The following is a 17430-nucleotide window of genomic DNA, read 5'->3' on the forward strand; positions in this document are numbered from 1 at the left end:
TGATCTATAGTTACAGCTAATTAAACTTTGGATATAACATCTGATAAAAACAAAGCCAATGTTATAGTAGACCATCTCCAAGGCCCTCATAAGTGTTTCTTCTTCTTTTCTTTCTTTGTTTTAAAAGGTGCTGGGAGCAGAGAGAAGGGAGCCCTAGGATCAAGGACAAGTATGCCTGGCTACATCAGCAGTTCCCTGGGGTCCATCTGGCAAGGACTGCAACTGTAGCTAGAAGGGGTCATCTATACCTACTGTCCCTCCATCTCCTGATCACCTCCTCTGCCCATGACCTGCCTAAACTGCGGCCTCATGGAGCTGTCTCAGAGCCTGCGGCAACTACCTCCATTAGCTCCATACACCACAGAGTTGCTGGACTCAGCCCCAAAATTAAGGTCCATCCTCATTGCCTTATATAGGAAAAAAGATATAATAATTAATCTCTGAATTTGTATACTAATTAGGTGTCTCAGTTTAACCCATAAAATTTCTGTCAGAATTCTCAGAAAGCCACCATGTTTCATTATACAAGAAAGCAAACCTGGGTTCCTTTTGCCTCTGAAAATACAAGCCACACAAACTTGAGATGTTTTTGAAGGCTTATTTGATCCAAGGGCTACTGACTGACAATTCTAGTTTCTTGCACGGCCCTGATGTTCAAGAAATATACCTGAGGGAGTGAGTGTTATAACCAGGGTCTGCTGCATCACATGACTCCAGGGGACCCTGTTTATTTAAAATGTGGTATGACGGTTGTCCCCTGGAGTCAAAGACAGCAAGTAGCCCTGGTTATAAAACACAGGAGTTATTTTTAAATAGCTTTGACAAAGCAGTAGTGACCTATACTTAGTATTATATAAAACCTAGTAACAAACTAATGGGCTACTCAAATACTTCTGTTGAACTAGAAATTGAATGCTTGAAGATACAAAAACAAAGTATTTGACAGTTACTGTGTTATAGAAATGTCTGTTGTAAACAGAATTGGTGGGAATCAGACCCATAAAATACATAAATCAAAGAGAACTTAGAAACCAGTAACCTATTTACTTCTTGTTTTTCTTTGAAATCATAACACATTCAAAACCAGTTCTGAATTTAGAACCTAATTACAAAACTGTTTCTTATTGTTCCCTGTGTTCAAGTGGCTTTTCCCCCAACTCATGCACAGAAGCACTCAGATTCAGAATAATCTGTTTTCTAGTTTAGTGTCATTCTAATGTTGGCAGGGAAATGGGATACCTCTCACATCATACACATCTTGGAAGATCTTTGGGGAAGAAGGCCTGTCTTCCTTGCATTGTACTTAAGTTCTCCAGCACAACACTGGGTGTATCCTACGAGTCACTTACCTTCTTTACTGCATAAAAACAGTCAAGAAGTGTAATGTAGAAATTGCAACTCCCATAGGCAGCATCTCTGAAATTCCAAAGGTATTGAAATACATAGCTCAGTTAATTTAATTTTCTGCTGTACACTTATCTCAAGACAAAGTTGATTAGAATTTAAAATCAAACACATACTCAGGATCAGTCTCAAAAAAAAAAAAAGAATTCTTGCCTTTTGGTTTTTAAATAAAGGATAAGTCACTGTTATACAGTTCATTGTAATTTCTACCTATTCCAGTAGATACTGTTTTATAGATGTGGATCAATAATGACCACATCTTAAATTTCAAATGATCTCTGTAGACTGTTTTTGGCTTTAATAGTTGAGCTTCAAAAGCTCCTTCTTGAGTTCAACTTCTCAATAGTATGTACTCCTCCCCTCAAAAGGGAACGGCATTTGAATTTTTCCTTCCAACTGGAGAATACTGTGTCAAACTGTTAGCAAGAAAGACTGCTTTTTGATTCTGTATATACATGTTGTGTGTGTGTGTTTATCTCCATCCACGTAGCAAAAAAAATTTGGAAAGCAAGCTAATATTTGAAATAATAGGTGCAAGCTAAAAAGCATTTTGCTCCTCTCATTATGCTCTTATACTTTTTAACAATTTAACTGGATAACTTCTTTCTGGTTCTTAAAGGACAACAGTACCAATAAAACCACAGAAACTAAGGAGTCAACTACTGTTAGGAGAATCACTCTACATTGGAGAAGTGCTTAAATTAAGTTAGACAGCCCCACCCAACACTGCATCAACACCTGTTGGTAATCTTACTACAAATGTCTTATGTCAGTTAAGATTTTGTCCAGAAAAATAAGGTACTCCTCCATTCCCACCTGCCTCTCCTTTTTGGCTACCTTGAGTCATTTCATTACAAAGTGAAAATTTTAAGAGTTAGGCAAGATAAAAATGAATTTAATTATGATCATTCTAGGCATGCCAAGCAACTGTGCCTATCAGAATGGTACTTATTTGGTCCCTATGTGGAACCAGGTTGCTACTGGAGCCATAATTAATTGCCTGCCGTGGTTGGGTTTTCACACTGTGATTCACCTACCTGAAAAATTAAGCGGCACATTTAAAATGTTTAGTTCTTGTACAAACTTTAAGAATATAGACTATTATAGCAACATTAACATCAAAGAAAAGGGCATCCTTTTTAGCTAAGACAGTTTTAGACATTACTGTCTGAATTGGTTAGATTTACTTAAGTATATGTTAGGCTTCATGAGGATTGGACGCAAGGCCTTACAACGTGCCATTTTTGTTCTGTAAGCTTTTGAATTTAAATGCTGCTCTTCCAAAAGCTAGGAAAGGTCTCAATGCAACCGAGAAAATGATTTTTACCAATAGCTTACTGGCAATATTCAGGAAGGAGAAAAATAAAATGTCCTGCAGCATTAGTTCTCAGAATATACTCCCTGGGCAAGGAGCACCAACATCCACCCCACTTGTTAGAAATGCTAATTCTCAAGCTCCACCCCAGACCAGTTCTAGGGGTGGGGCTGGGTCCTCCAGGTTATTGTGATATATGTTCAAGTTTAAGAACCACTGACTTATAGGATCAACACAAATAATGTTTTGTACAAGTAATTGTTTCATGGAATAAGGAATGTTTTGTACAAGTAATTGTTTCATGGAATAAGGAATGTTTTTAAGATAAAGAAGCTAAGGTAGGAAAATGAAGTAGTTTAGTCTAAATCAAAATCAAAATTATCAGTGGAAAGACGATGAACTCTCAAATTGCATCCCAATGTTTTTCACCATGTCTCCTCAGTTAGCTATGATTATTATCTTCTTAACCTATGATAATTCTTTTCCAATCAAGTTAAAGGCATGTTGATTCAGTTTTTGTGAGGATTTGATGCATTTATTCAATGCATAACTTTGAATAAACCTACTGTGGGCCAAGCCCTGCTCTAGTCAAGCCTTGATCTGAGCTTGGATAAAGTTCTGCCACATTATCTGAATAGACAAGAATCTTTCTTTATTCACTCATGTTTATTTCATTAACACCTCCAACTTTAAACACATCCACACCTCCTTCCTCCCACCCAAGCAATCAGACTTCTTCAAAATGGTAAAATAGCAGCTACGAATCTGGATATAAGCCTTTGTGAGGGGGAAAACCTTGTCACAGATCATTTAACAAACTTGGAAAAACAGATGAGAATCAATAAGGGAATACTGCTTAGAAACTGCAAAACGATGTCAAATACTAGTTTAAAAAAATAACAGTTTTCATAGCAGCTTGCATTCATAACAGCCTAAAACTACAAATAACCCAAGTATCCATCAAAAGGATAATGGACAAATAAATTGTGGTATATTCATAGAATGGAATGTTTCAAAAGCAATAAAAATAAGACAAACTATTGATACTAATACCTGCCACCACATGGATAAATCTCACAGACATTATATATTTAAAACACAAGATCCCAGCTCTCCAAAAATGTATACTGTATGATTCCATTTATATGACATTAAAAGATAAGAAAAACTTTTAGAAAGGGGGTAAAAGAGAATCTTCATGCGGGCTGACAATTTTCTGTATCTTGAACTGGATGGTAGTTACATGTAAATATGTAGGAGTTTACTGTGATGTACACATAGGGGTTAGAGTTTTTAACTGTGTCTAAGTTATACATGGTTTTTAAAAGGAAAAGAACATGAATGTTTAACAAATGTCATCTAAGGATCAGGCACCAAGTGTTTCACAAGCAGGATGTTACTTAATCCTCACACCTCATTAGGGTGATCCTACTATAGTTCCCACTTATAGACTAAGAGACCAAGGCTCACATTTGTAAAGAACCACGGAGATATTAGTGGCAGAACGGAGAGTCAAACTCCCATCTCTCTGATGTCAATAGCCAAGCTATTAGCAGCTCTGCAATACTACCTCTCAAGAAAATAAAGAACAGAGCGCCCCCCCCCCCAAAAACCAAAAAAACACACACAAAAAGAACAACTAAGAAGCAAGGAGTATTATAGGTAATACCAAAGAACAGAAGTATATGCTCTTCATATAACAATGATCCAAAAGTATTAAGAAAATGTTGAACTATATTTTATACTGTTTTTTCAGGTAGACAGGTAGAGAAATATCTAATACAATTCATTAAGAAATCATATATATATATATATATTTTTTTTTTTTAAACTCAGTGGTTGAAGAATTATATGTAACTTAAATTACATCTAATTAAATACTGTTATGAGCCTAAAAGGAGTTATTAACTACAAATGAACACTATTCTTGCACAATCCCTTGTTAGCAGTTATATTTATTCTATGCTCTTGAATTGGCAAAGATAAAAGACTATAGTGTAATTTCTGTCAAAATATTATCAGGTTTTATTAATCCTGATTTGCCTACTTTCTTTTTTTAAAAAAAATATTTATTTATTTATTTGGCTGTGCCCGGTCTTAGTTGTAGCGCGTGGGATCCTTGTTGCGGCATGCAGGATCTTTAGTTGTGGCATACAGGATCTTTTAGTTGCGGCATGCGGGATCTAGTTCCCTGACCAGGGATTGAACCTGGGCCCCCTGCATTGGGAGTGTGGAGTCTTAACCACTGGACCACCCGCCTACTCTCAATTAGTAAGTTCTTCAGAACAGTAAAATGTGGTGAAGCACAGATTTTTAAATCTGTCAAAGGCTGATACTTTTGTAAAATACAATAATATTTGTACTATCACATACCCAAAATAATGCAATAATCTTATTTTATAAGTAAAAATGAATTACTAGAAAAATGGAAGGAAAAAACACATAAATACAAGCCTAAATTCTTCTATTATTTGATTCCACAGACATAAAAATACTCTATTAAATTGCTAAAAAGTCTGTAAAATCTTACTCGCAATTCCTGTACTTATCACAAGCTGGTAACAAAAAGTTCACAGACTGGCACTAGTTCACAGGCCACACTTGGAGAATCATTAAATGTTTGGCATCTATGACTAAAGAGATTCAAATTTCACAAACCTGAACTGCTTCTAGCTAAGTCCTGTTTTTTAGAGAATTAATGATTTTTGTTCCTGGAACCAGAAGCAACTAACTACATTTTTCAGTGCCAAACTTTAAGAATTTAAACACGGGTATGGCAGTAAACAACACTTATTCTATTTTTGATCCCTGTATTTAAATTAACACAATACTTCTCTTACATTAACAATGTTTCATGGATCCTTACTTAGATTATGTGAAATCTGTAAGCTTATCCCTGTTTCAGGACCTTGCGTTATAAACTTTAAGAATGGCACTATTATAAAGGATTACTATTATAAAAGAAGAGTTCTGTAGAACAAAATTATCACTACAGCAATGTGCCTATGACTCAGGGACCACAAACACAATCACTTCTTCTGAAGGAAGTATACGGTTGCTGTTATAAGTTGAGAAGAAAATTGGAGCACTCTCCAGTTTAGAAAATAACCTTCATCCCTTCCTACCTACCACAAAGAATACTTAAGATATCTCTGAGCTAGGAAGAAAGGCAGAGTGATACTGGGTCCAAAGCAATTCTTCTAATTGGCTAAATCACTAATATACGTGCAGCCTTTAGTGCAATATATAACTGAACTCTGCAGACTATCCTAACAAAAATCTCTAATTCATGGAGTATATCCATGGACAGTCCTACAGAGTTATTTAAGAAGGAGACAGATTCTGTGTAAGGTTAGGGACCCTCATCCCAAAACTTGTCCACAATTAAGTCAGGTTCATAGCCTTCCCTTTAAAGGCAAGCCCACGTCTTCAAAATCAGGCATTTGAGGTATATGCAACAATCCTAAAACTATTAACTAATTTGCAGGTGGAAGAATAATGCAGTATTTGAAATTCTCAATACAGTATGCAATGAGTAAAATCATTTCACACACTTATTATACTTAAGCACCATACAAGTATTTAATTATACAGCTAAGTCAAGCATTTTGATAAACAGGAAGAGCAACTTTTAGAACTTCATTTGATTTTAAAAAAAGAAAAAAACCCCACAAGTTTTTGGGTTTTTTTTTTCAAAATATCTTCCAACACAATCACCTGGTAACTTTGACATAAGGATGAGGATGTCATTAACTTATATAAAGACATTACTTATCTACCACCTCTATGACACAGCCGTTTTGGTTTTTCAAATAGCAACCTCACCCACTATTTCTGCTGGCTGTGTCCCTAGGAAAAGGGGGTTCGTTTCTGCCCCAAAAGTAACTCCTGATTATTGGGAAAAACTTATTTCTTAACTCCTCAGGACCAAAACTCCGCAGTACTGGAAAACGGTCGTTTTGCATACTGTAACTCCAGGATTCTCATCTGATTACAAAGCACAGTTTCCATCAGTGAGAGTGGTTCTGACTTCTCATGTCGGAGCGATTCACCACCACTACCACTAGCACCACCACAGACACCTGGCAATGTCTGGAGACATTTTTGGTTTTCACAATTAATTTTCTGGGGTGAAGGTGTTACTGACATCTAGTGGGCAGAGGCCAGTGATGCTGTTAAACATCCTGGAGTACACAGGACAACCACCCCCCAACAAAATGTCCACAGCATCACTGTTGAGTAACCTAGTTCTATGGTGTTATTTGCACCCACCTCAAAATGGCTAATTATGAGGTCTTCTTTTTTCAGAAACAACTACACCAAGATATTTCTGGCAAGGGCCTGATTAAATGAATCTACCATAACATTCTTATATTTACCTGAAAGGAATATAGGATGTATCTCCAAACATTAATATTCTATATGCTTCTTCTGGAGTTTTCCCCAAATATATAACCTACATTTGAAGAGAGAAGAAAAAGGCAATTTACTTCTAAATAAAGATATAGTACTGTCACTGAGAAGTAAGCTTTGTACAATCTTTAGCCAATCAACTGAGCCTGATTCTCTAGCCTTCCCAAGGATCCTATGAGTCGCCCACTACCCAGTCAGTGAATTCCCCTTTTGTTTAAATCTGTTGTCATAGCTGGTTTCTGCTGCTTGCAGAGCCCTGACCAACAACTTTTTACAAAAGCCTTTTGTGGTAAGAAGTATAGCATTTCAAGAACAGATTTTCTAAATCAAGATGTTAGACTGAGCACATGCTTTTACCTCATGTCCTTTCTAAAAATACACCGAAATGATAGTAAAGAAGTGTGTGGGAGATGGGGATTGGGGATGGATTGGGACTGGGAGGAGGATGAGAGGAACATAAAAGCAGAACAAAGATTTTTATTAACTCCATCCATTTAGATTTAACAGCTTACGATATTGTACGGGTTTCCTATAAAACTTCATTTGTTTACTATTGCCATTTGCTTCTTTTATCTTCAGAACCATGTTATGCTTCAATTTTTATCTGGTAGAATACTTCAAGTGGATTCTTCAGCATTTGAGGTCCACAGTTGGTGGACCTTTTTGTATTTCCAAAGTATCTTGTTTTCTGCCCTGACATTGGACTATGTATATGATTTCAGGTCTGCAGTCCTTTTCTCTCAACAGTTCATAGATGTTGTTCCACTGTCTTCTCATTTCCAGTACTGCAGCAGTATTTTACTAGTCTCATTCTCTTCTCCCCCTCCTCCTCCTCACAAGCAACCTGTTCTAGAAACTTGGATTTTGAGAATGTCCACTGGCATCCCCCTAAATAAGTCATCCCCCAGCCCCAATTAAGTTTGCCTCGGACTTTCTGACCCTCACTCTAACCGAAGGCATATCTTTTTCCAACTCAGAATCTTCTGGCAGGACATTTTCCACCCATACATGGAGGCAAGGGGTGAGAGAGGCCACAAGCATTAGATTTGGCACACATATTATCACCCAAATTCAATTCAATTCTTAAGCTTACTTTGGGATAAAATACACTTTAAATTTTGACCAGTAAAAATAAATAACTAAAAAATTTAATTACAAACTTTTTATCTCCATTACTTAAATTTATATAAATGAGCTGTTTCTTCAACCAAATTGTGAACATTCTGAAGTAAGAACCCATGTCTTATGTTTCATTGTAACTCCAGATTCATATTGGGTTGGCCAAAAAGTTCATTCAGTTTTTCCATCCCATTTTACAGAAAAACCAAACGAACTTTTTGGCCAATCCAATACCTTTTATATGGACTCAGATTCCATCCTTAATTCATTGAACTTAAATCTACTTATAATAGTTAGGAAATTTTAAAATCATTGATAAAAAGTTAATATAAATATAAAAATATCATTGGATTAAGAAAAATTATAAAAATCAAAGATCCAGCAAGAATCTTTGAAACTTAGAGAAGGATATATCTTAAAACAAGTCAGCTTCCAGAGGGCATTTTATCAATTTTGTTTTAAGACTCATAAATGGAAATGTTTACCCTGTTTCTGAAAATGATTTTATCCCATTTACTCTAAAAATAATACAGAACTATAATTAACTATACAGAATCTTCTAACATTTATCTATAGCAGCATACAAACCCACAAAGAACAATCAATCCCAATAACAAAGGAATGCCTTCTTACCTAGTATCAAACAAATTTTCAAGTACAATATTACTGACTCAGAGAAGGTTGTAATTTATCATGAATTAACTAATCAAAATCATCTATAATTGCACTCAACATTATATTTATCTATATATTACTTATTTAGATGTTTTAAGGATCAATCTGTCAATTGACTTTCTATTGTCTTACTATTTATTTGGAAATAGAGCATAACAGTTCCTTTAAGAAAAACTAAAAAGTCTTTTAAATCTAGTGCCCCCCCGTTCTCTACATTTACTCATTCTCTTCTAGTCTCCAACCTGCTTCCTTTCTCTTCTAAGACTTAATGAATAACTTTAGGAAAGCCTTTTCATTTCTCCATTCTATTTTAGGACTTCCTAGCAGGACTCCTCCAAAAAATTTCCTCTAAAAAAACAACAACAAAAACAAAAAACAAAACAAAACAAAACCAAATAAAAAAATACCTTGAGGCCAGTGAGGGTACGAATAGGATTTGATTCACTGATGTACGTATATACATACATAATTTAAATAAATTAATTAAATGAAATCCAGAAACCTCATTCAGATTTTCCCTAAATTTCTAATACGACCTTCTCTCAAATTATATAAACTTTTTCTTAAGCACCAGGTTAAAGATAATTCCTCCAACTCAAGACTGCAGTTCCTTGGTTTCTTTAATTGCTAAAATTGCAATGGTATTATTTCCTTCTAACTTTCAAAACAGAAATAGTCTGTAATACATTAAATAATTGTGGGTTAGCCTTGGAATACAAATTCAGTTCAAAGAACCCAAGAACAATGTAACATTTTTTCCTATGGAGAAACAAAACCTATATTCCTAGTGATGAACTTTTTAAAAACATAATCTTTAAACCCAACTGGGGAATGCTTATACATAGAGAGTTTAGGTACAATGCAATAAGTTGAAGGAAATTTACAGATTCAGAATAAGTTTTTTACATAATACTATGGTCCAAATGTTTCTGTCCCATCCAAAATTCATATGTTGAAATCTTAACCTCCCAAAAGTGATGGTAGTAGGCGATGGGGGCCTTTGGGAGACAGCCATTAGAGTGAAACCCTCGTGAATGGGATTAGTGTCTTATAAAAGGGACTCCAGAGAGATCCCTAGGCCCTTCCACCATGTGACAGCCCTCACTGGAGCATGCTGTCACCCTGATCTTGGACTCCCAGGCTCCAGAACTGTGAGAAATAAACTTCTGTTGTTTATAAGCCTCTGGTATTTTGTTATAGCAGCCCAAAAGGACTAAGACATATAACAATCAAAGAAATGTTTGCTAACAATCTATAATTCTTAATTTTACACCCACTCATCTTCTCTAGTCAAAAGCCCTTCTCCATTAAAATTATTATAAATTTGTTACTTGAGAAGAATCCTTAAAATGGCTCCTATATAAGTTCTCAAATTAGTAAACTCTAAATCAATGAGATTTTATGACGCATCAGTGTGATCCCAGCAATTTGGAAGCTATGTGCTTCTCAAATTCTTTTAGTGTATTTTCATGAAAAGCTATATATATAGAATGGCCACTCTAACTGCACATTGCTGTCCAAAAATAGAAAACAACAAGAGATGAACAAGAGAGATACTAAATAGCTGTGGTAGCCAACTTCCAAGACAGCCCCAACAATGCTCATCTTCTGGTATTTCCACCCTCAGTGAATAGGTCACCACTGTGTAAACAATAGGATACTGCATTAATGGTAGAGTGTAACACCTGAGGCTAGATGACAAGGACGTTGTGGCTTTTGCCTTGCTTTCTTTAGGACTCCTCACTCCAAGTAAATCAGGTTCTTGTTTTGTGAGGGCAGCCCACGTGGCGAGGAACAGAGGCTCCTTGCCAACAACCAGTGCTAACTTGCTGGGCATGTGAATGGGCCATTTGAGCAGTGGACCCTCCAGCCCCAGTCAAGCCTTCAGATGACTACAGCCCAGCCAGATCCAGAAGCAGACCCACCAAAGTTAGCCAATCTCAAATACCTTCCCCACAGAAACTGTTTGAGAGAACATTAATTGTTGTTTTAAGTCACTAAGTGCTGGTGTAATCCGTAAGGCAGCAATAGATAATACAGCAAGTAACACAGTAAAGAGTGAGCAATTGATCATTTCAGTTTGTTGAAAGTAGATAAAGTTTTTAAAAATGTGACAAGTGCAGAGATGTAAAAGTAAGGAAGCCCTGTGGCTTAGGAAACATGAGTAAGGAGAACCTGCTGTCTCTCTCCAGGGTAAGGAATCTCTCTGAAGGAGCAAAAGGCAATCTCACAGGAAAAATAAAATACTGGGATAGAAAATACTTAGGAAGTTGGTAGTGCTTTTCAAAGTCATGACACAAACTTTCTTGGTTTTGTTTTTTGTGGGTTTTTTTGTTTGGTTTGTTTTTTTGCTGAACAATATTGTAGCCATTAGGATTCCACTGCCCCCATTTAAAACTACCATCTGCCTAACCCAGCCCCTGTGAAAACTTCTGATCTTGGATTGCTGATTGATGTTTCAAAACCTAGGAGAGGCTCAAGTAGCAATGGATAAATTAGTGGACTGAAACAAAAAGATCACAACTTGATCATGTATAGTTTTAATCCTGACAATTCAGGTCTCAAATAATAAAGCCCAGTTATTTAGACATGTGCTTCTCATTTCTATTCTTCTACAGAACATTTTGAAGTTTAATCTATGTACTTAGAGAAGCCTCTGGTAGAGTTTAAAAAACCAAAACATTGAGGGGGACCTTCAAGATGTTGGACGAGTAAGACATGGAGATCACCTTCCTCCCCACAAATACATCAAAAATACATCTACATATGAAACAACTCCTACAGAACACCTACTGAATGCTGGCAGAAGACCTCAGACTTCTCAAAAGGCAAGAAACTCCCCACGTACCTGGGTAGGGCAAAAGAAAAAAGAAAAACCAGAGACAAAAGAATAGGGATGGGACCTGCACCTCTGGGAGGGAGCTGTGAAGGAGGAAAAGTTTCCACACACTAGGAAGCCGCTTCACTGGTGGAGACGGGGATGGGCTGGGGGGAAGCTTTGGAGCCAAAAAGGACAGCACAGCAACAGGGGTGCAGAGGGCAAAGTAGAGAGATTCTCACACAGAGGATTGGTGCCGACCAGCACTCACCAGCCTGAAGCTTGTCTGCTCACCTGCCAGGGCGGGTGGGGGCTGGAAGCTGAGGCTCGGGGTTCAGAGGTCAGACCACAGGGAGAGGACTGGGGTTGGCTGCATGAATACAGCCTGAAGGGGGCTAGTGCGCCACAGCTATCTGGGAGGGAGTCCAGGAAAAAGTGTGGAACTGCCTAAGAGGCAAGAGACCATTGCTTCGGGGTGCGCAAGGAGCGGGGATTCCTTCCCTGTCTGCCCACAGTAGGCAGAGCACTGCCTAAACGAGCTGCAGAGATGGGCAGGAGCCGCAAATATCAGCTCGGACCCCAGAGACGGGCATGAAATGCTAACGATGCTGCTGTAGCCACCAAGAATCCTGTGTGCAAGCACGGGTCACTATCCACATGCGCCCCCATCCCACCCCGAACCAGAGCCTGTGCAGCCCGCCACTGCCAGGGTCCTGTGATCCAGGGACAACTTCCCCAGGAGAACACACGGCACGCCTCAGGCTGTTGCAACATCACGCTGGCCTCTGCCGCCACAGGCTCGCCCTGCATTCCAATTATAACTACCATACCCCTCCCTCCCCCGGCATGAGTGAGCCAGAGCTCCCTAATCAGCTGCTGCTTTAATCCCACCCTGTCTGGGCGGGAACAGAAGCCTTAGGGCAACCTACAAGCAGAGGTGGGGCCAAAACCAAAGCTGAACCCCAGGAGCTGTGCAAACAAAGAAGAGAAAGGGAAATTTCTCCATGCAGCCTCAGGAGCAGTGGATTAAATCCCCACAATCAACTTGAGGTACCCTGCATCTGTGGAATACCTGAACAGACAACGAATCATCCCAAAATTGAGGCGGTGGACTTTGGGTGCAACTGTCGACTTGGGGTTTGCTGTCTGCGACTGACTTGTTTCTAATTTTTATGTATATCTTAGTACAGATTTTAGCACTTGTTATCATTGGTGGATTGCTTATTGGTGTGGATGTTCTCTTTTTTTTTAAATTACTTTTTTATTTTTAATTTTTTTTATTTTCATAGTTTTATTTCTTTATTTTTCAATTATTTTTTTCTTTCTTTTTTTCTCCCTTTTCTTCTGAGATGTATGGCTAACAGGGTCTTGGTGCTCTGGCCTATGTGTCAGGCCTGAGCCTCTGAGGTGGGAGAGCCAAATTCAGGATACTGGACCACCAGAGACTTCCCAGCCCCAAATAGTATCAATCAGCAAGAGCTCTCCCAGAGAACTCCATCTCAACGCTAAGACCCAGCTCCACCCAATGGCCAGCAAGCTCCAGTGCTGGACGCCCCATGCCAAATAACTAGCAAAACAGGAACACAACCCCACCCATTAGCAGGGAGGCTGCCTAAAATCATACTGAGTTCACAGATACCCCAAAACACACCACTGGACACAGCCCTGCCCACCAGAAAGACAAGATCCAGCCCCACCCACCAAAACACAGACACCACTCCCCTCCACCAGGAAGTCTACAAAACCCATTGGACCAACCTCACCCACTGGGGGCAGACACCAAAAACAACAGGAACTACGAACCTGCAGCCTGCAAAAAGAAGACCCCAAACACAGTATGCTAAGCAAAATGAGAACACACAGAAATATGCAGCAGATGAAGGAGCAACGTAAAAACCCACCAGACCAAACAAATGAAGAGGAAATAGGCAGTCTACCTCAAGAAGAATCCAGAGTAATAATAGAAAAGATAATCCAAAATCTTGGAAATAGAATGGAGAAAATACAAGAAACGTTTAACAAGGACATAGAAGAACTAAAGAGCAAACAAACAATGATGAACAACACAGTAAATGACATTAAAAGTTCTCTAGAAGGAATCAATAGCAGAATAACTGAGGCAAAAGAATGGATAAGTGACCTGGAAGATAAAATAGTGGAAATAACTACCGCAGAGCAGAAAAAAGAAAAAAGAATGAAAAGAATTGAGGACAGTCTCAGAGACCTGTGGGACAACATTAAACGCACCAACATTCGAATTACAGGGGTCCCAGAAGAAGGAGAGAAAAAGAAAGGGTCTGAGAAAATATTTGAAGAGATAATAGTTGAAAACGTCCATAACATGGCAAACGAAATAGTCAATCAAGTCCAGGAGGCGCAGAGAGTCCCGTACAGGATAAATCCAAGGAGAAACATGCCAAGACACATATTAAACAAACTATCAAAAATTAAATACAAAGAAAAAAATATTAAAAGCAGCAAGGGAAAAGCAACAAATAACATACAAGGGAATCCCCATAAGGTTAACAGCTGATTTTTCAGCAGAAACTCTGCAAACCAGAAGGGAGTGGCATGATATACTTAAAGTGATGAAAGGGAAGAACCTACAACCAAGATTACTCTACCCGGCAAGGATCTCATTTAGATTTGATGGAGAAATCAAAAGCTTTACAGACAAGCAAAAGCTAAGAGAATTCAGCACCACCAAACCAGCTTTACAACAAATGCTAAAGGAACTTCTCTAGGCAGGAAACACAAGACAAGGAAAAGACCTACAATAACAAAGCCAAAACAATTAAGAAAATGGGAATAGGAACATACATATCGATAATTACCTTAAATGTAAATGGATTAAATGCTCCAACCAAAAGACATAGACTGGCTGAATGGATACAAAAACAAGACCCGTATATAGTCTGTCTACAAGAGATGTACTTCAGACCTAGGGATGCATACAGACTGAAAGTGAGGGGATGGAAAAAGATACTCCATGCAAATGGAAATCAAAAGAAAGCTGGAGTAGCAATTCTCATAGCACACAAAATAGACTTTAAAATAAAGGCTATTACAAGAGACAAAGAAGGACACTACATGATGATCAAGGGATCAAACCAAGAAGAAGATATAACAATTGTAAATATTTATGCACCCAACATAGGAGCACCTCAATACATAAGGCAAAGGCTAACAGCCATAAAAGGGGAAATCGACAGTAACACAATCATAGGAGGGGACTTTAACACCCCACTTTCACCAATGGACAGATCATCCAAAATGAAAGTAAATAAGTAAACATAAGCTTTAAATGACACATTAGACAAGATGGACTTAATTGATATTTATAGGACATTCCATCCAAAAACAACAGAATACACTTTCTTCTCAAGTGCTCAAGGAACATTCTCCAGGATAGATCATATCTTGGGTCACAAATCAAGCCTTGGTAAATTTAAGAAAATTGAAATCGTATCAAGTATCTTTTCCGACCACAACACTATGAGACTAGATATCAAGTACAGGAGAAAAACTGTAAAAAATACAAACATATGGAGGCTAGACAATACGCTACTAAATAACCAAGAGATCACTGAAGAAATCAAAGAGGAAATCAAAAAATGCCTAGAAACAAATGACAATGAAAACATGGCAACCCAAAACCTATGGGATGCAGCAAAAGCAGTTCTAAGAGGGAAGTTTATAGCGATACAATCCTACCTCAAAAGACAAGAAACATCTCAAATAAACAACCTAATCTTACACGTAAAGCAACTAGAGAAAGAAGAACAAAAAAACCCCCCAAACTTAGCAGAAGGAAAGAAATCATAAAAATCAGATCAGAAATAAATGGGAAAAAAATGAAGGAAACAACAGCAAAGATCAATAAAACTAAAAGCTGGTTCTTTGAGAAGGTAAACAAAGTTGATAAACCAGTAGCCAGACTCATTAAGAAAAAAGGGAGAAGACTCAAATCAACAGAATTGGAAGTGAAAAGGGAGAAGTAACAACTGACACTGCAGAAATACAAAGGATCATGAGAGACTCCTACAAGCAACCATATGCCAATAAAATGGACAAATTCTTGGAAAAGCACAACCTTTAGAAAAGCACAACCTTGTGAGACTGAACCAGGAAGAAATAGAAAATATGAACAGACCAATCACAAGCACTGAAATTGAAACTGTGATTAAAAATCTTCCAACAAACAAAGCCCAGGACCAGATGGCTTCACAGGCGAATTCTATCAAACATTTAGAGAAGAGCTAACACCTATCCTTCTCAAACGCTTCCAAAATATTGCAGAGGGAGGATACTCCCAAACTCATTCTACAAGGCCACCATCACCCTGATACCAAAACCAGACAAAGATGTCACAAAAAAAGAAAACTACAGGCCAATATCACTGATGAACACAGATACAAAAATCCTCAACAAAATACTAGCAAACAGAATCCAACAGCACATTAGAAGGATCATACACAACGATCAATTTGGGTTTATCCCAGGAATGCAAGGATTCTTCAATATATGCAAATCAATCAATGTGACACACCATATTAACATACTGAAGGATAAAAACCATACGATAATCTCAGTAGATGCAGAAAAAGCTTTCGACAAAATTCAACACCCATTTATGATAAAAACCCACCAGAAAGTAGACATAAAGGGAACTTACCTCAACATAATAAAGGCCATATATGACGAATCCACTGCCAACATTGTTCTCAATGGTGAAAAACTGAAACCATTACCCCTAATATCAGGAACAAGACACGGATGCCCACTCTCACCACTATAATTCAACGTAGTTTTGGAAGTTTTAGCCACAGCAATCAGAGAAGAAAAAGAAATCAAAGGAATCCAAATCGGAAAAGAAAAAGTAAAACTGTCACTGTTTGCAGATGACATGATACTATACATAGAGAATCCAAAAGATGCTACCAGAAAACTACTAGAGCTATTCAATGAATTTGGTAAAGTAGCAGGATACAAAATTAATGCACAGAAATCTCTTGCATTCCTATACATTAATGATGCAAAATCTGAAAGAGAAATTAAGGAAACACTCCCATTTACCACTGCAACAAAAAGAATAAAATATCTAGGAATAAACCTACCTAAGGAGACAAAAGACCTGTATGCAGAAAATTATAAGACACTGATGAAAGAAATTTAATATGATTGAAACAGATGGAGAGATATACCATGTTCTTGGATTGGAAGAATCAATATTGTGAAAATGACTGTAGTACCCAAAGCAATCTACAGATTCAGTGCAATCCCTGTCAAACTACCAATGGCATTTTTCACAGAACTAGAACAAAAAATTTCACAATTTGCATGGAAACACAAAAGACCCTGAATAGCCAAAGCAATCTTGAGAAAGAAAAACGGAGCTGGAGGAATCAGGCTCCCTGACTTCAGACTATACTACAAAGCTACAGTAATCAAGACAGTATGGTACTGATACAAAAACAGAAATATAGATTAATGGAACAGGATAGAAAGCCCAGAGATAAACCCACACACATATGGTCATCTTATCTTTGATAAAGGAGGCAAGACTATACAATGGAGAAAAGAGAGCCTCTCCAATAAGTGGTGCTGGGAAAACTGGAGAGCTACATGTAAGAGACTGAAATTAGAACACTTCCTAACACGATACACAAAAATAAACTCAAAATGG

General features: G+C 37.8%; 1 protein-coding gene across 6 annotated transcripts in view; it reads right to left on the minus strand.

Annotated features, from left to right (window-relative positions):
* The window catches only part of CDC14B (cell division cycle 14B), a 99509-nt gene that overhangs the window by 27813 nt on the left and 54266 nt on the right, over nt 1–17430 (minus strand). For 5 of the 6 annotated variants that reach the window (XM_068552534.1, XM_068552531.1, XM_068552528.1 and 2 more), the window contains exons 5-6: nt 7099–7175; nt 1350–1416 (exon numbers count right to left, since the gene is read on the minus strand). The exons of the other annotated variant lie outside the window; for it this stretch is intronic. In XM_068552534.1, the coding sequence (XP_068408635.1) occupies nt 1350–1416; nt 7099–7175 (144 nt within the window). The remainder of the gene's footprint in view (nt 1–1349; nt 1417–7098; nt 7176–17430) is intronic. 6 annotated transcript variants of the gene reach the window in all.

This window comes from Eschrichtius robustus, chromosome 10 (assembly GCF_028021215.1).
Source record: "Eschrichtius robustus isolate mEscRob2 chromosome 10, mEscRob2.pri, whole genome shotgun sequence".
NCBI lineage: Eukaryota > Metazoa > Chordata > Mammalia > Artiodactyla > Eschrichtiidae > Eschrichtius > Eschrichtius robustus.